The following is a 20,121-nucleotide window of genomic DNA, read 5'->3' as shown; positions in this document are numbered from 1 at the left end:
CATTGTGTTCTTGTTCATTTGTTACTGATTTTCAGGTCGCTCTTCACAGGCCTTGCTGTTCTTCAGTGCGTTCTGTTACTTTGTTCTGAGCAGCCGACCGTTTTCTAGCCATGTTACGTATACGTACTCATCATGGAGTTCGTGCTGTGCGGGGCTTGGTGTTGGGGTTCTTACTTTGACACAAGCCCAGTCCATGGACAGGGTGGGGAGGAGTTCATGGACTAAGAATTGGTTGCTCCAGCGTGACCAGTTCTGTCACATGCCTTTGCTCCGTGAGAATAATCCTGACTATTTCAGGAACTTTCTCCGGATGACGGACCCCGTATTTCACTGTTTGTTGGCTTTGCTGACCCCTTATATCAGCAGGCAGGACACCTGCATGAGGCAAGCCATCACTCCGGAGCAGAGGTTAGTCGCCACCCTGCGGTACTTGGTGATGGGGAGAAGTCTGCAGGACCTCAAGTTCTCGACAGGCATCTCCCCCCAGGCTCTGGGGATCATTATCCCAGGGACCTGTTCTGCCTGTCCTGCAGAAGGAGTATATTAAGGTAAGATTTTTATCCTTTAACATCACATTTTATTGTATTTAATGTTTGCTAATGTATTGTATTTCTTTCCTTATTTCCTAATTACCATGATTGTAATGTGCTGTGAATGTCCCCTTTGTCCTCATGCATGCTGGATTTTTATGTAATTTTTTTTGTTCTTCATACATATTTGCCTTCACGAACCTCCCCAGCATGCTCTCCTGGCCCTATATCCACCTCGTCTACTCAATTAACAATGTATTTTGTCAGCTCCATAGTAGTGCTTTACCCTAAATACCCCCTGAAATGTTGAAAATTGTGATGTGTGCTTGAAATTCAGGTAGAGTGCCAGAGGCTTTTTTGGGGGTCCCAAAATCATTTTGAACCCTCCCTCCCCCAACTGCTAACTCAGCTGATACCAATCCTCTATCTGCTGACTTTGCCAAACCCATACACACTATACCCACCTCTTTTGTGGGCAGATTTACGGATGAATTCCCCAAAGCATGTAGTGCAAGGGCCTGCCTGAATACTTTCAAATGGTACTATTTAAAGTTTTTGTATCCTGTTATTATCTTGATAGGTAATAGCAGAATGTAAAAGTGTGCTAAAATGTGTACAGTGTGTATTTATATCTTTGTATTATGACACTTCTTACCTGTCCAGTGGTCTGCCAATAGTGTAAAGTAAGGAGGGGCTGGCCAAAGTAATACACATTATTTATGCAATTATCTCTCAATGAAGTGAAGAGGGTTACCTGTCCAAAACATCTCCCCCCCATACATTTTTTTAAATGGCCCATGGGGGGGGGGGGAATCTGATAGGTGGACCTTATACCTTTGTCTTTAAATACTCCCTAAAATAAATGTTATACTGATGTTGGCCAAGAATGTTTGTGTCTAATCTGCTTTCCATGTTTATGTGCAAAATGATTAATTTATTTTTCTTGTTTGACTCCACAGTTTCCTTCCACGCCACAGGAATGGCAGACTGTGGCCTCTCACTTTGCCCAGCGGTGGGACTTTCCTAACTGCGGAGGGGCAATTAATGGGATACACGTCCACATCATCCTACCGCCCAACTCGGGGTCATACTATTACAACTACAAGGGATTCAATAGTATTGTGATGTTGGCGGTGGTGTCGGCTACTTACGAGTTTCTGTATGTGGACGTGGGGAAGAATGGCCGGATGTCAGATGGTGGAGTCATCACCCACACGGAGTTCTACAGGCGTCTCCAGAATGGCAGCTTGAACTTGCCACCTCCAGAAGACAATGCGGAAGGACTTCCATTCGTCTTCATTGCGGATGAAGCGTTTGCGCTGGGGGACCATCTTATGTAGCCATTCCCTATGAGGACCCTCACCCCAGACCGGAGGGTTTTTAATTACCGGCTCGTTCAGCCTATTTCTTACTCCGATACACATGGTGGAGTATAAACTCAGTCACATCATCCTGGCTTGCTGTGTTCTCCATAACTTTTTAAGGAGAAATTCTGTGAACTATGCTGGCTCAGTTGGGCTTGAAGCCAGAGTTATTAATCTCAATGAACCAACCCTGACGGCGCTTGAAGCTGGCCGTCCTGGCTTGCCCCCCCTGAGTGCCCGCGAGGTCCGCCTAAGATACATGGAATACTTTGCAGGTAGGGGGGCCATCAATATGCCAAAGTCTGAGACATTTTTTAAATAAAAAAATATTTTAAACTGAACAAATATTTGCTTACATTTACTGCTTGTGTTTCTTTTAGCTGACCATGACTGAAATTTGGGGAGTCGTGAAAATGGCGTGATTGTGTAAAATTATAAAGCACTGTTGGGTGTTCTTTACTAAAGGCAAAGATACTTTGCACTACAAGTGCACTTGAGACTGCACTTGTAGTGCAAAGTGGATTTGCCCTTAGGAAATAACCCCCATTGTCACAGAAAACACCAATTTTACCACAAAAAAGTTTTTGAGCATTGAAAGAAGAAGTCACACATTGTTGATTATCAATCTTTTTAATACAAGCACAATCACATGTGCATTTATAAAAGGTTTTTAAAACAAACCAACATGTTTGTTGTATAACAAATTTTTAGGTCACATTAATAAAAGTAGAAATGTCCTTTTAGGGTAAAACAGGCATGTTTAAAACCAGGAAGAAATACACAAATCTGGAACTTACAAAGTTCAACTTTTGTAGAAATTGAAGGCAATATCAGACATGAGTATTTATAAACTGTGTTTGATATTGCGTTTAGATGGGGTAAAGTCACCCCTGGAAAAGCCAAATTTTGAAGATGCACACAAATTGCAGAATGTCAACATGTGCTAGCTGCCATGGGGGATCAAGGGACGTGTGTTGTGGGTTAAACCCCTTCCTCTCAGCTACTTTATTATTGAGGAAGGTGTTGCACCCCCAAAACGCATACATTGATCTCCTGTGATGGCAGATAGCACATGTTGACACACTGTGTGCATCTTCAAAATGTGGCTTTTCGAGAATATGTCAAAAAAAGTACAAAAAATTCTCCGGACCAAAAAACTGAAATAATTCTGGATTTCAAGAGATTTTAAACTCTCCCTAAAACATCAATGTTCTTCATTTTGTTTTGAACATCATTGATGTTTTGCTTGATGTTTTCCAAGTCCCTATTACACCCCATGATCTCCCCAATTAGGATCTGGGCACTTTCACTGGTGAAATTACCTTCATCCACAACATCACGATCACCTAAAAATATAGAAACAAAAAACACACCATGTATTACAAATATGCAGGCATCCATCTCTTACCTGAACCTGTGGTCAAAGACACTCACCTGTTGTGGTGACAATTTCCACCACGTGTCCCTCCTCCTCCTCTGCTTGGCTTTGTGGCATTTCCACTTCCTCATGAGGTGGGGGGTCTGTTGTCTCCTCTGATGAGGTGTCCTCCAAGTCTTTTCTCCCCTATGTAAACAAAAAAAAGGTATACTTAGCACACAGATATTTTATGGAAGAAATAGAAATATGAAACATTGCTTGGAAGTGGGGTACAATTGTCTATTTTGGCAGAGTTCCAAGATCAAGAAATATTGTTTTCCTATGTCAAGCTAGAAAACGTACCTGTTTTGTACAAGCTTCACAGATGGAGACACCCCTATAGTATACACTGGAGCACCTGTGTGGGGCCCCCTAATAAAAAGGGTGTTCTTGTGTCCCACACTAGTGCTCCAGTGTCCAGATGATGTGTAAACAGCTGCTGAGTGTCCTCTCCTTTCACAGAATCTAGTTTGCATTTCATTGTAGTTACAAACCCATCTAGACACCAAAATTATTTTAAGAGAAGTAGGCCAGAAAAAATGTATTGAACTGCATCTGGACAAAACATGATGTTTTAGAGGCCGAACGAACAATGTTTCCTACGAACGAATAATGTGTCCATGTACATGAAAGTTGCCATTTTAAAAACTGTACAACAGTAAAGGAAAGCACATGGAGCAGCACGAACGTTTTATAAAAATAACGAATAGGAACACAGGACAACTACTTACTTTTTTGCAGCACTCTCCTGATCCTTCTATACTGATCGTGCTCCCTTAATTTGAGGTCCGACCACTGCTTCCTGAGTTGATCCTTGGATCGACGTACCCCAAAATTTCTGTGCAGACTATTCACAACTTTCGCCATGATCTTGGCCTTTCTGACATTGGGGTTGGGGTAAGGTTTATATTTCCCGTCATAGTCGGCCCTCTTCAGTATGTCGACCATCTCCACCATCTCTACAAAGGACATATTTGATGCCTTAAATCGTCTCCTGCGGGATCGGGATGTTTCTGGCTCCGGGCTTTCCTCCTCCTCCTCGTTGCTGTAATTAGCACGCACCTATTGTGTCTCCGCCATGTGCTCTTCCCCACTGTGCAGAACGAGAAGGGGCGAGGAATAGATTAGAAATAACGTCAGGGGCGGGCGGAGTTTCACGCATGCGCAGGGTATATAAAGCGTAACACGCTTGCGTAGCGCGTCACTATCTGTGAGCGGAGGAAGGAGTATCGGAAGTGCCGATCGTGATAACGAAGGTAACATTTAAACTTGGGCCTATACTGCTTATAGATTGAGGCCTATATTGGGACAAGATTAGGAGACTTTAGCCTGACATTAGGGTTTGTCTTGTGTATTGCAGATAAAATGGATGGCTTCAATGACCACAACTTCCTCCCCCTGTTCATAGACAAGTACAGGGAGCTGCCCTGTCTGTGGCAGGTGAAGAATCCACATTATAATCATAAACAAAAGAGGCAGGCAGCGCTGGAGAAACTGCTGGAGTTGGTGAAGCCAGTGGTCCCCACGGCAACCATCCCCTATTTAAAAGCCAAAATTGGTGGCCTGAGGAGCACTTATCTTAGGGAGCGCAAGAAGGTCCAGGATTCCCAGAGATCAGGAGCAGCAGCAGATGACGTTTATGTCCCCAGGCTGTGGAACTATGAGAGACTTTGTTTTCTGTCAGACCAGACTGAAGTCAGGGAATCCCTCTCCACTCTTCCTTCCACTCTTCCTTCCACCCTATCTTCCACCCCAGCTGAGGCTTCCGATGTCCAGCCTGGGACTTCCAGCCAGGAAGAAGTGGAGGAGCCCAGCTGGAGCCAGGTATAGCATTCTTCTACAGATTTCTGGTCAATAAATAAATAATGTTTACTAGATGTTGTTATTGATCACTAATTGCTGATTTAATAAAGTGTTTTACATATCAATAGACAGTAATGGGCAAAAATAATTGGGACAAGAATGAAAAATGCTGGCCTCAGAATGATAGTCTGTTATATTTAACATTCAATTTGCAACAGTCATGAGATGAAAATTGTGTGTGATGAAGAAAAAACTAAAACTTTGTCCCTTTTTCATACACAGGAAGACCTCAGCCAGGAGGAGGCTGTGGAATGTGGCACACAGGAGGAGGCTGTGGAATGTGGCAGCCAGGAGGAGGCGGGGCTACGTGGCAGCCAAGAGAAGGCCGGTCCCAGTAGGAGCCTGACAGAATCGCAGGTCCGCCTTACAAACAAAAGACCCAGGAAGGGGAGTAACGTGCAGGATTCAGCACTCAGGCTGATTCAGGAGGCTTCTGTGTCCCTCAGAGCCTTCCCCACTCTCGAAGAGGCCTTTGCCTCCATGGCTGCCACCAAACTGCAGGACATGCAGGAGGGCCAACACCTCATGTGTGAGGAACTCATTTATCAAACATTAAATAAGGGGTTGAGGGGCAAAATCACACCCAATACCAACCTGAGTGAGTGGGACCATCCTCCTCCTCCTCCTGCCACAACTCCACCACCACAGACACAGTGTGGAAGGAAGCATGGAAGGAAGACCAGAGAGTGATGGCCTGGGTTCAGTCTAGTCTGACAAAAGATGCAGGCTCTTGTATGACCACAGCCTGGGGGCATGTATGTCATCTGCTGCTGTTCATGATCTCTTGGACTTCTGGACCAGATTGAACTCCCTTAGATATGGATTCCTCAGGCCACCAATTTTGCATGGAAATAATTGATGTGTGCCCTGGAGGCCAAAGGCTTTGCCAATTTCTGCTGTTTCTCCAGCGTTGCCTGCCTCTTCCTTTTGGTTATGAGTACTTAATAAATTTTTGGTTTGATTTATTATACACGCCTATGTGTGTTTTCCTTCAAAAAGGACAGTTTGTTTGTGAGGAGGCAGGTACATTTCAAAAATACAATGTCAAATTAACAAGAGACACCAACACCAAGCAATCTCCTTGAGATTAAATAATACAAGATAATAATCATGTTGTGGTAATTTGACACACAAAACACACACCAAACTATTCTGGAGTAAAAAAAAAAATAAGAATAAAACACAAGAACAGGATTTTAAAAAATCCATAAAAAAATGTAATCTAAAAACATCCCAAAAATATTATTTTTTTGGCAGATGTGACAAATAAAAATATTATATTGATGAAATCACGAGAATTAATAAAGAAATAAGTTTGTGAGAACTCTGTGTGAATATGAGCAGCAAAACTACTTCATTCTTCTAGCATTATAAAGAAGAAGAGAGTGCGCTGCATTAAACGATTTAAAACATTGCAGCATGACGAAAGTGCTATATCCATTCAGAACGCTAATTTTACCAGACCGAGCAGTTCCGTCTCGGAATTTATTCTGAGCATACGTGGCACTTTGTGCGTCGGCATTGTCCACACACGGTCGGATTGGATTTTGTTGTCGGAAAATTTTATAGCCTGCTCTCAAACTTTGTGTGTCGGAAAATCCGATGGAAAAAGTCCAATGGAGCCACACACGGTCGGAATTTCTGACAACAAGCTCCGATCGCACATTTTCCGTCTGAAAATCCGACCGTGTGTACAGGTCATAAGTCTCACAGACTTCCATCAATATAAATCTGCCCTTCAAAAATGCAATTGTTGCCTCCACACTGCCAAGCAGACCTACTCTCATTTACACCTTCTCATCCAGTCCCTTTCAATTCTTCTCTAGCTTTAACTCTCTACTTCATCCTCCACTGCCTCCACCCACTAACTCACTCACTACCCAGGAGATCACCAATCATTTCAAAAATAAAATTGATTCAATTCATGCTGAAATCTCCACTCTACAAATATCACCCTACTTAACACCTCATGTCCATAGGTACAATCAACACTTCCCTTATTCAACCCTGCTACTATAGACAAGGTTGCTAAACTTATTTCTAATGCCACCTAACCACCTGTCCCCTGGACCCTGTTCCCTCAAAAATACTGCAGTCACCCTCTGACACTATCCTACACTCTCTAACACACATTTTCAATCTCTCTCTCTCTCTCTTCTGGCATTTTCCCCGACTCTCTTAAACATGCACTATGTCACCCCATACTTAAAAACATTCCTTGGACCCCACCGATCTTAACAACCTACGCCCCATCTCCTTGCTCCCCTTTTCCTCCAAACATCTTGAACTCCTCAATAACAATAACCTTCTTAATCCCCTTCTGTCTGGATTTCGCCCTCAACACTCCATAGAAACTGCTCTCCTAAAGCTCAAACGATTTACGAACAGCAAAAACCAATAGACACTATTCTGTACTACTACTTCTGCACCTTTCGAGTACCTTTAATACGGTTCACCACCCCCTCCTCCTCAAAGAAGCTTTACTCCTTTGGTCTCCATGACTGTGCTCTTTGTTGGCTCTCATCCTACCTATCCCACTGCACCTTCAGTGTCATTTACAATTCTACTTCCTCCTCTCCTCTTCCTTTCTATGTGGGGTGCCTGAAAGTGGATAGAGTAGGAGCTAGTCAGACAGACTGGGGCAGGGAATTCCAAAGGATGGGACAAGCTCTGGAGAAATCCTGGAGGCGAGCATGGGAAGAGGTGACAAGGGAGCTAGAGAGCAGGAGGTATTGGGAGGACCGAAGAGAGCTGCTTGGTTGGTATTTTGAGACTAGCTTAGTGATGTAGCTGGGGGCAGAGTTGTGGATGGCTTTGTAAATTATGGTTAGTACTTTGAATTTTACACATATATATATGAATTTCACCCTGTGACATGTAGGAAAGCATAGGTACATTATAAAACTATGCATGGTTATATTTAGAGGGAATTCAAAAATGTATACATTTCTTTTATAAGAGGAAACGTAAAATGGGAATTTTATTAGAGTTTCTACTGAAACACCAGATAGATATTCGTCACCATGCTAAATACTTACAAACAGCCTGTAACCTCATATTTCTTTCTAATGCTGTTAAAACCCAAAGAATCTGGACATGGTCTAAAAAGAAGATGGTAACAATTGAGAGCTTTATTGTGATTGTCTCTTCATTTAAATTAACATTTATTTTTGATCAGTTTATTGCATAATTTGTTGAAGTCTATGTTTCTGTTTGCATATTTAGATCAACTTGATATTGTTTCAATGGCTGAGACAACCATGACGCCAGAGGAAATTGAACTTGAAATGACCAAAATCCAGCGGCTTCGAGAAGTCTTAGTGAGACGGGAATCTGAACTCAGATTCATGTGAGTAGTATTTCAAACGGCAATATTTTAAAATGGGAAAATTAGCAAACAATTGCTTGGTTTATAAATAGAACTTTAATCATAGACTCTTCGTGCTGCCCAAGATAGCACTATTTTTTGCATACCAAATAGACGGTTTCTGCTTACATTTCAACGGATTTGGGCATTGGCTGTTCCGTTAAAAAAAAACAGATGAACTGCTGTCCATTTGTCATCTGTCAATCAGGGGCGGCGCCAGGTGGGTGCTTGGGTGTGCTGAAGCCCCCCCCAAAATTTTTCAAGACACTCATAGCACCCCCAAAAATTCCACTGCGGTATTGGCATAAAATTCACACTATTTTTTTTAAATAATATTGTACCTGCTATGAATCTTGCCTGTTACTTGGCTGGGGACTCTTTTTGAAGAGGAGGGATACAGCCGCATAAGCCGCTGATGTTTAGTTAGTCCCGGCTGAGAGGGGGGCGGATTGATTCAGAATGCTGTGCAGAGATGCTACCTTTTAAAAGCCTCTGTGTCACATGGTGCCTCTGCATCTGGCGCGAGAAAGATGAAAGAAGAGGGGTGGAGCAGAGAGAGAGCCCAGAAGCAATGAAGGTATGATGACTGCTGAGCTGCTGGCTGTTTTCTAGATAGACCGCTGGGGAGGGAGCAGAGCTGCTGTAGGCAGAGAGCTGAGTGAGTCGGCAGTGCTCCTCATCTGACAGGAGAAGGGGGAAGAAGGGGGGTTTCCTGTTATGCAGGCAGGCTGTGGTCCGAGGAGGAATTAGGATGGTTGATGGCTGATTGCTGAGCCTGGGGAGCCTGTCCATCCCTCTGTCCATCCCACTGTCCCCTCTTTTCCAATATTTTTATTCAAGTTTTTTCAATAGATACAAAATCCATTTTAACATTTCTTATGTTTCAAGTATTGGAACTAGTAACAAGTCGGTTATATATATAAAAAAAAGAAAACACTTAGAGGTTACACACCCTATCATCACATATTGTCATGAAGTTAGACCTTTCCTTATTCTTACAATCACTCTACACCGTAGAAAAAACTCCCCTTACCACTGTCCCCTCTGTCCATCCCTCAGTCCATCCCACTGTCCATCCCACTGTCCATCCTCCTGTCCATCCCCCTGTCCATCCCCCTGTCCATCCCCCTGTCCATCCCCCTGTCCATCCATCTGTCCCCCTGTCCATCCCTCTGTCCCCCTGTCCATCCCACTGTCCCCCTGTCTATCCCACGGTCCCCCTGTCCATCCCACGTTCCCCCTTTCCATCCCACAGTCCCCCTGTCCATCCCTCGGTCCTCCTGTCCATCCCTCTGTCCATCCCACGGTCCCCCTGTCCATCCCTCTGTCCCCTTGTCCATCCCACGGTCCCCTTGTCCATCCCCCTGTCCATCCCTCTGTCCATCCCTCTGTCCATCCCACTGTCCATCCCACTGTCCATCCTTCTGTCCATCCCCCTGTCCATCCCCCTGTCCATCCCCCTGTCCATCCCTCTGTCCATCCCTCTGTCCATCCCTCTGTCCATCCCCCTGTCCATCCCTCTGTCCATCCCTCTGTCCACCCCTCTGTCCATCCCCCTGTCCATCCCTCTGTCCCCCTGTCCATCCCTCTGTCCCCCTGTCCATCCCTCTGTCCCCCTGTCCATCCCACTGTCCCCCTGTCCATCCCACGGTCCCCCTGTCCATCCCACGGTCCCCCTGTCCATCGCACGGTCCCCCTGTCCATCCCTCGGTCCCCTTGTCTATCCCTCTGTCCCCCTGTCCATCCCATGGTCCCCCTGTCCATCCCACGGTCCCCCTGTCCATCCCACGGTCCCCCTGTCCATCCCTCGGTCCCCTTGTCCATCCCTCTGTCCCCCTGTCCATCCCTCTGTCCCCCTGTCCATCCCACGGTCCCCCTGTCCATCCCACGGTCCCCCTGTCCATCCCTCTGTCCCCTTGTCCATCCCACGGTCCCCTTGTCCATTCCCCTGTCCATCCCTCTGTCCATCCCTCAGTCCATCCCTCTGTCCATCCCACTGTCCATCCCACTGTCCATCCCTCTGTCCATCCCTCTGTCCATCCCTCTGTCCATTCCTCTGTCCATCCCCCTGTCCATCCCTCTGTCCATCCCCTTGTCCATCCCTCTGTCCATCCCACCCCTCTGTCCATCCCCCTGTCCATCCATCTGTCCCCCTGTCCATCCCTCTGTCCCCCTGTCCATCCCACTGTCCCCCTGTCCATCCCACGGTCCCCCTGTCCATCCCACGGTCCCCCTGTCCATCCCACGGTCCCCCTGTCCATCCCTCGGTCCCCCTGTCCATCCCATGGTCCCCCTGTCCATCCCTCTGTCCCCTTGTCCATCCCACGGTCCCCCTGTCCATCCCCCTGTCCATCCCTCTGTCCATCCCTCTGTCCATCCCCCTGTCCCTCTGTCCCCCTGTCCATCCCACTGTCCCCCTGTCCATCCCACGGTCCCCCTGTCCATCCCACGGTCCCCCTGTCCATCCCACGGTCCCCCTGTCCATCCCCCGGTCCCCCTGTCCATCCCATGGTCCCCCTGTCCATCCCTCTGTCCCCTTGTCCATCCCACGGTCCCCTTGTCCATCCCCCTGTCCATCCCTCTGTCCATCCCTCTGTCCATCCCCCTGTCCATCCCTCTGTCCAGCCCACTGTCCCCCTGTCCATCCCTCTGTCCCCCCGTCCATTCCTCGGTCCCCCTGTCCATCCCTCGGTCCCCCTGTCCATCCCTCGGTCCCCCTGTCCATCCCACGGTCCCCCTGTCCATCCCTTTGTCCCCTTGTCCATCCCACGGTCCCCTTGTCCATCCCACGGTCCCCCTGTCCATCCCTCTGTCCATTCCACTGTCCCCCTGTCCATCCCACTGTCCCCCTGTCCATCCCCCTGTCCATCCCTCTGTCCATCCCTCTGTCCCCCCTGTCCATCCCTCTGTCCCCCTGTCCATCCCACTGTCCCCCTGTCCATCCCACTGTCCCCCTGTCCATCCCTCTGCCCCCTGTCCATCCCTCTGTCCCCCTGTCCATCCCCCTGTCCGTCCCCCTGTCCATCCCCCTGTCCATCCCACTGTCCCCCTGTCCATCCCACTGTCCCCCTGTCCATCCCACTGTCCCCCTGTCCATCCCTCTGTCCCCCCGACTGTCCCCCTGTCCACCCGACTGTCCCCCTGTCCATCCCTCGGTCCCCCTGTCCATCCCACTGTCCCCCTGTCCATCCCACTGTCCCCCTGTCCATCCCACTGTCCCCTTGTCCACCCCACTGTCTTCATGTCCATCCCACTGTCTCCATGTCCATCCCACTGTCTCCATGTCCATCCCACTGTCCCCCTGTCCATCCCTCTGTCCCCCTGTCCGTCCCTCAGTTCCCCTGTCCATCCCTCGGTCCCCCTGTCCATCCGTCGGTCCCCTTGTCCATCCCCCTGTCCCCCTGTCCATCCCACGGTCCCCCTGTCTATCCCACTGTCCCCCTGTCCATCCCACGGTCCCCCTGTCCATCCCACGGTCCCCCTGTCCATCCCTCGGTCCCCCTGTCCATCCCACGGTCCCCCTGTCCATCCCTCTGCCCCCTGTCCATCCCTCTGTCCCCCTGTCCATCCCCCTGTCCGTCCCCCTGTCCATCCCCCTGTCCATCCCACTGTCCCCCTGTCCATCCCACTGTCCCCCTGTCCATCCCACTGTCCCCCTGTCCATCCCACTGTCCCCTTGTCCATCCCACGGTCCCCCTGTCCATCCCACGGTCCCCCTGTCCATCCCACTGTCCCCTTGTCCATCCCACTGTCCCCCTGTCCATCTGTCCATCCCACTGTCCCTCTGTCCATCCCTCTGTCCCCCTGTCCAACCCTCTGTCCCCTTGTCCATCCCTCTGTCCCCCCGACTGTCCCCCTGTCCATCCCTCGGTCCCCCTGTCCATCCCTCGGTCCCCCTGTCCATCCCACGGTCCCCCTGTCCATCCCACGGTCCCCCTGTCCATCCCTCTGCCCCCCTGTCCATCCCTCTGTCCCCCTGTCCATCCCACTGTCCCCCTGTCCATCCCTCTGTCCCCCTGTTCATCCCACTGTCCATCCCTCTGTCCCCCTGTCCATCCCTCTGTCCCCCTGTCCATCCCCCTGTCCATCCTCCTGTCCATCCCACTGTCCCCCTGTCCATCCCTCTGTCCCCCCTGTCCATCCCTCTGTCCATCCCACTGTCCCCCTGTCCATCCCTCTGTCCCCCTGTCAGTCCCCCTGTCCGTCCCCCTGTCCCGCCCACTGTCCCCCTGTCCATTCCACTGTCCCCCTGTCCATTCCACTGTCCCCCTGTCCATCCTACTGTCCCCTTGTCCATCCCACTGTCCCCCTGTCCATCCCACTGTCCCCCTGTCCATCCCACTGTCCCCCTGTCCATCCCACTGTCCCCTTGTCCATCCCACTGTCCCCCTGTCCATCTGTCCATCCCACTGTCCCTCTGTCCCCCTGTCCATCCCTCTGTCCACCCGACTGTCCCCCTGTCCACCCGACTGTCCCCCTGTCCATCCCACGGTCCCCCCTGTCCATCCCTCTGTCCATCCCTCTGTCCATCCCACGGTCTCCCTGTCCATCCCTCTGTCCCTCTGTCCATCCCTCTGTCCATCCCTCTGTCCATACCTCTGTCCCCCTGTCCATCCCACTGTCCCCCTGTCCATCCCACTGTCCCCCTGTCCATCCCTCTGTCCCCCCGACTGTCCCCCTGTCCACCCGACTGTCCCCCTGTCCATCCCTCGGTCCCCCTGTCCATCCCACTGTCCCCCTGTCCATCCCACTGTCCCCCTGTCCATCCCACTGTCCCCTTGTCCACCCCACTGTCTTCATGTCCATCCCACTGTCTCCATGTCCATCCCACTGTCTCCATGTCCATCCCACTGTCCCCCTGTCCATCCCTCTGTCCCCCTGTCCGTCCCTCAGTTCCCCTGTCCATCCCTCGGTCCCCCTGTCCATCCGTCGGTCCCCTTGTCCATCCCCCTGTCCCCCTGTCCATCCCACGGTCCCCCTGTCCATCCCATGGTCCCCCTGTCCATCCCACGGTCCCCCTGTCCATCCCTCGGTCCCCCTGTCCATCCCACGGTCCCCCTGTCCATCCCTCTGTCCCCTTGTCCATCCCACGGTCCCCTTGTCCATTCCCCTGTCCATCCCTCTGTCCATCCCTCAGTCCATCCCTCTGTCCATCCCACTGTCTCCATGTCCATCCCACTGTCCCCCTGTCCATCCCTCTGTCCCCCTGTCCGTCCCTCGGTCCCCCTGTCCATCCCTCGGTCCCCCTGTCCATCCGTCGGTCCCCTTGTCCATCCCCCTGTCCCCCTGTCCATCCCACAGTCCCCCTGTCCATCCCACTGTTCCCCTGTCCATCCCACGGTCCCCCTGTCCATCCCACTGTCCCCTTGTCCATCCCACTGTCCCCCATGTCCATCCCACTGTCCCCCATGACCATCCCACTGTCCCCCATGTCCACCCGACTGTCCCCCATGTCCACCCGACTGTCCCCCTGTCCACCCGACTGTCCCCCTGTCCACCCGACTGTCCCCCTGTCCATCCCACGATCCCCCTGTCTATCCCACGGTCCCCCTGTTACACTCACAGCACACTTCTGAATAGGAGGTGGCTACAGCGGCCATGGATAGATTCATGCAATGCATGAATCTATCCATAGTACACAGAGGGGGGGGCGGCGCCCGAGCACCCCTAATGGACGCACTGCCACTGGAGCCCAGGTTGGAAACCCGTGGACCACGATCTACCAGTCGATCGCATCCAGGTGACTGGTAGGTCCTGGGCTTGCCGACTTTCTGTCACTGATTGTGGATAAAGGCTGCAGTCGGCCACAGAACAAGAGAAGCAGGGCTGGAGGTTGCAGATGGCCGTGGGGACATCAAGCCTGCCTCATGAGCCAATTCCTTGTCCATAGTTCAGGTGGAGTGATACCAATAGCACTCCGCCTCTCATTCTTGGTAGCGGAATCCACAACGGCTGGAAGTGCTGCAAGAAGTTAAGGTCAGTGGGCATAATAGGGCACAGTAAAAGCTATGTGGGCACAATAGCAGCTATATACTGTAGGCACAATAGCATAAAGATGCTATTGAGCCCATATAGATGCACAATACCAGCTATATGGGCACAACATGGCATGTGTACACCTTTGGCTGCTGCCTCTGCAGCTAAAGGTGGTAGGGATTGGGGGAAGGTAAAAGTGTGACTCGACCACCGGGTTTTATCAACCCCAATCTCATGTATAAAGAAGCCCTAAGGATACCACAGCCAAATGCAGCTAAGGGCTGTTTTACAAGTGGAACAGGCACCACTGTTCCTCTAAAAAGTGATCTAAGAATGTTTGACAGGTTGTGAAAAGGCTGATTTAAAGCTATAACTGCTATGCATGCAATTGCAGTTTGAAAGTACAACAATTGTAGGTGTAAACCAGGCGGTAAAGAAGTAACATATCGCCTCCTCACCACCTGCCAAACACCTCTGAAAGGCAAAATGCGCGTGAATCAGTTTTCAAAGGAGCTTGCTCCAAGTTTCTGTGCAATTCAGTGTGGTGCGATTTTGCAGCCTATTATTTGAATGGCTGCAAATCGCACCAGACTGCACAAAAAATAGTGCATGCACTACTTTTCAAAAATGCACTGTGCCAAATAACATGATGCTGCACTACCTTACCTTAACCTCTGGTGAGTTTTCACACAGTGGGTGATGGTGCACGGAAGTAGCTGCTAATAGCTTGCAGAGGATTCAATATGCTTGTAGACAATTCTAATGAACTTTGTTGATGTGAAATTCTAATGGGGGTCACTTGTGTTGCACATTGCACTTTATATGCATGCACAGATTACACTTTTATTGTTTTTAGCACATATTTAATTTATGTATTTATTGATACTTTTAATGCTTTTACTACTTTCTTTGAATTATTGTGGCGTATATTGAGGTGATTACCTTTAGGACATTTTGTAGTTTTTTTTGGGTATGGGACAACGTGCCCGACTGCATGGCCTGTTATCAATGTGTAACTGAGTTTTTAGATGGTTCTCTGGCTTCTTTGTGGCTGTTGAATTTTAATACCTAACTACTACCCACTGACTTGAGGTTATTGCTGGCCCTGACATATGCTGGGGGGTATAATTGTTGGCCTCAATTGAGCTTATTTTACTTCACAATCTCTTGAGTGTACCTCCAGGCTCTTTTTTGCCTATACAAAGAGGGAAAGATGGCACACTACAAGCTATAGATTGGAAAGAATCACTGACATTTGGCCACACTCAATTTAGCCACACTCACACACACACATTTTGCGGCGCGCTTCGCGCGCCAGGTCAGCCCCTTTATTTTTGTCACAGCACCCCCAAAAATTTTGGCCTGGAGCCACCCCTGCTGTCAATAGACGGATGAAAAACGGACTGATGGAATGCCTGTGTGAAAGGGTCCTAAGTGCCATTTTTACACTTTTGCAGTCATAATGGTATATGTACAGAAACCTCACTCCTCCAGAAGCTCACACTGTATACAATGGATTTCAAAGAGCTACAGTATTTAGTTGCCAAAAGATTACCTGTCTTATACCATTTACTAGCAAGGATTGTTCATTCAGGTTGGAAGAGATCTTCTTGTGAATTAGCAAATTAAACTTAATTAACAACATTTCAGATACAAGCCTATTAATTGAAAAATAACATCATTACTTATGATATTGAAATAATGCCTTTATATTTGTGGGGGAAAAATAATGGTTTTACATGGTGGTATAGTTTTGCAAGAAGTATTTAATTCTTAGTTTTAAAGCAGAAATATAAAAAATACAAAAAACAGAATTTTTTTTCTCCGTATGAGCAGGTACTATTGTAAAAAAACTAGTGTATAATATATCTTTATGGTCGAAGCCCTATGGCTGATACGGATATGAACAAGATAGACTTACCATAAAAGACTTACAACATGAAATGGACCTGAAGTGTGCCCTGGTCTGATGTACGGTATTCCAAAATAAGGGGGCATACCCAACATTAGAAATGAATATTTTGTGAAGAGAAATTATTTGAGAAATGCCCTGAAAAAGGGAATGGAAGGGTGGGTATTGCGCACAGGAAACCGACAAAGTCCACAGGGGAGCGGGCTGGTTAAATACCCTCCGGGCTCCTCCCATATATTCAGGCCACCACTGGCCTTCTTTTGGTTGAAGCCCTATGGCCGATACGGATATGAACAAGATAGACTTACCATAAAAGACTTACAACGTGAAATGGACCTGAAGTGTGCCCTGGTCTGATGTACGGCATGCCAAAATAAGGGGGCAAAAACATTCAGGTAGGGGTGTAGTATTATTAGTTTTCAGTGTTATTCATTGAGCAAGTTTTAGTGAATGCTTGTGCCATTTCCACCTGAGGATTGGGGATGTACCAGGCGAAGTAGGCAGACTTCCACCTGCCTAGTGTCTAAATGACATGAACTGGGACCTCATGCCGAGACGCGGTCGAGGCTGCTCCAATACATACAGTAGTTGCTCCAGAACTTACATAGTTAGTCAGGTTGAAAAAAGACACAAGTCCATGCAGTTCAACCTTAAAAACAATAAATAAATAAAATAAAAAATATCATACAATCCAACATACCCAATTTTATACCCTCAAATCCGCAATCGAATTTTCCCTGGATCAACTTTACCTATAAATGTTAGTACCCAGTTATATTATGTACATTTAGGAAAGTATCCAGGCCTTTCTTAATTTCAAAATATTTTATTGTATTTCAAAAATATAAATCAATGTAAAACAATACCCGTTGGGGGTGAGATAGTAACAAGAGACATACAAAAAACATCAGGTAAACCTCTAATAGAAGGATAGAAATCCTAGGAGCCATTATGGCTCCTCCAAATATATAGTATCTGCCCGGCATGAGGACAAAAGTGAAACAGAACAAAGAGAGGTTCCGCCAGCACCCCGAATGGGATCAAATCAATACGAGCCCCCAGTTTACATAACATCACTAGTTAGGCCTGGAATCATAACAAAAATAATAGAGTTGCTCTAACCTGATTCGCTAGACCAAGCAGGTTAATCCTCCGGATGAAGGATAAGTTACGCTAATGTCGGAGGGTCTCTCCGTGTACTTTAGAGGGCAAAGAGGGGGAGGGTTGAAGGAGGGAGGGGGAAGAAGAAAAGGGGGTGAAAAAGAGGGGTAGAGTATAAAGAGCCTATCAACGGGAGAGGATCATGCGGCCCCTGTTGGGCCGAAGAACTTTACGGTTGAACTCCTGGTATAAGGGGAATGCCCATATGACGGGTCCATGGTTCCCAGGTAGCTTCAAACTGCATCTTGGTGTTGTGAAGAATGCTAGTGAGTTTCTCTTGAGACATGATCCAGGATATTTTACGTATAGCAGCCTTGTAGGAAACCTTGGGTTGTTTCCAAGCTTTGGCAATGGTAAGCTTGGCGCCAAGGAGAATGAAGTGTACTAGTTTGCGCGTGGTTCGGTGTTTTGGGAAAATTTGCATTAAGTAGGGCTATGGCTGGGGTTTTCGGGATCTGAAAATTTTAAACTTTTAGGATCAGGGAGAAAATCTTGCTCCAAAACGGCCTTAATCTAGGCCACTCCCACCATATGTGAACCATGGTGCCTGTGAGTTGGCAGCTTCGGAAGCACCGGGGGTCTGATGAAGGGAACATTTTGGCTAGTCTGTCAGGGGTAAGGTACCATCTGGTAATGACCTTGAGGCTGGATTCAATTAGTGAGACATTCCTAATGCCCTTATAGAATCTAGCAAAGGAGGCCCTCCATCTCTCTATGTCCCAGTTGAGGGATAAGTCGCTCTCCTATGCGGTCATGTATGGGGTCTTTAAGTACTGTTGAGCCAGTGACTGATATATGACGGAGATTCTGCCCTTCTGCTCTGTGGACTGCCCACACCATAATTCGTATGGAGTGAATCTGGGTGGAGAGGGTTTCCCCAGCCAGATTTTGTGAAGGAAGTGGCTTACTTGGTGAAATCTAAATAGTTCTGAATTGGGGATCTCTAGTTGTTTCACACAGAAATCTAAGGAAATAGGTCCATTGGGAGTGAAGAAGTGTCCGATTCGATACAACCCCTTGTCCAACCACCATTTAAATGCTTTGATGTCTAGGCCCGGAATAAAGTCCAAGTTGTTGAAAATGTGAGCTAGAGGGCGGTTACTCGAGGTCAATGCAGTTGGTTGGATTTCAAAATGTCTCAGATTTTCATTGATTGGGAGAGAGCAGGGGATAGGATTGGGGGTCGGTCTCTTGGGGGGACCCAAAGTAAAAAGTCTAGGGTATAGGATGAAGCTGCCTGCCTTTCTATTTGAATCCAGTTGGGTTTCTCCGCCCTGGAGTAGACTGAGGAGAGCTGGGCTAGCCTGGCAGCTTGAAAATACCAGAATAGCTGGGGCAGCCCTAATCCCCCCTGTGTTTTGGATAGGAAAAGGGTTTTCAGCGGGATTCTATGTCCTTTCCCTCCCCAGATGAATTTGTTGACTTTTCTTTGGAATGCTGTAAGGTGATCCTTTTTAATGTTTATTGGAAGGGCCCTGAAAAGGTAGAGGAGTCTTGGTAGTAGTGTCATTTTTATAGCGTGGATTCTCCCTAGCCAGGATACCTCCCCCTTGGTCCAGTTTCCTAGATCGGCTTCGAGCTTGCGGTATGTGGGTGGGAAGTTAGCTGAGTATAAGTGCTCCGTTTTCGCTGTGAGTTTGATCCCCAGATAATCAATGGAGGAATCACTCCACTTAAAGTCAAAGGCGCTTTGAAGCGATACTACTGTTTCTGTCTTGAGGGAGATGTTTAGAGCATAGGACTTAGTGTAGTTCACCTGAAACCCTGATATCGCTGAGAACTCCTTTAGGAGTTTACAAAGGTTTGGGAGGGAGGTGATCGGGGAGGTGATAAAAAGGAGAAAATCGTCCGCAAAAAGACCGCATTTGTGGACTTGTGTCCCACAGGTCATGCCGTGGATGTTGGGATTAGAACGTATTGCTATTGCCAGTGTTACGATTGCCATTTCAAAAATTAGGGGGGAGAGAGGACAGCCCTGTCTGGTGCCTCTTGCAATACTAAGGGGATTGGAGTACTGGCCTTGTAGGCGGATCACGGCCTTCGGGGTGGAATATAGGGATGTGAGGACCCCCATAAAACGGGTCCCGAATCCCCACTTCTCGAGAAGGGTGAATAGATAAGGCCATTCGATCGAATCAAAGGCCTTATGTAAGTCTAGGGATAGGATCATTCCTTCTTGCCTGGGGCCCCCATCCCAATTAGATTGCAGCAGGGAGACAATGTCGACCGCTCTCCTAATTTGTTCTGGCCCTTGTCTGCCCGGAATAAATCCCACCTGGTCCTTGTGGACATAACAATTAATAAAGGTGGCTAGTCGGTTGGTGAGGATTTTTGTCAAAATTTTGAGGTCATTATTAATGAGGGAGATGGGTCTGTAATTTTCAACTTCCTCAAGGTTTTTGTTGGGTTTGGGTATTACTGAAATAAACGCAGTGTTCAGGTGGGAATCTAAGGGGGAACCTAATCTTTTGGAGTTAAAGAATTTTGCCATGTGGGGGGGCTAAGATTTCTCCAAATGTCTTGTAGTAGGG

General features: G+C 48.2%; 1 protein-coding gene across 1 annotated transcript in view; it reads left to right on the top strand.

Moving 5' to 3' along the window:
- Positions 1-20,121, top strand: part of BMERB1 (bMERB domain containing 1) — a 774,318-nt gene that overhangs the window by 462,935 nt on the left and 291,262 nt on the right. Inside the window, exon 2 of the mRNA XM_073591158.1 lies at positions 8,400-8,523. Coding sequence (XP_073447259.1) covers positions 8,400-8,523 — 124 coding nt within the window. The remainder of the gene's footprint in view (positions 1-8,399; positions 8,524-20,121) is intronic.

Source organism: Aquarana catesbeiana, linkage group LG06, assembly GCF_042186555.1.
Source record: "Aquarana catesbeiana isolate 2022-GZ linkage group LG06, ASM4218655v1, whole genome shotgun sequence".
NCBI classification, from domain to species: Eukaryota; Metazoa; Chordata; class Amphibia; order Anura; family Ranidae; genus Aquarana; species Aquarana catesbeiana.
Note: the sequence above shows the minus strand (reverse complement) of the source record. Positions and strands in the feature narration are given on the sequence as shown.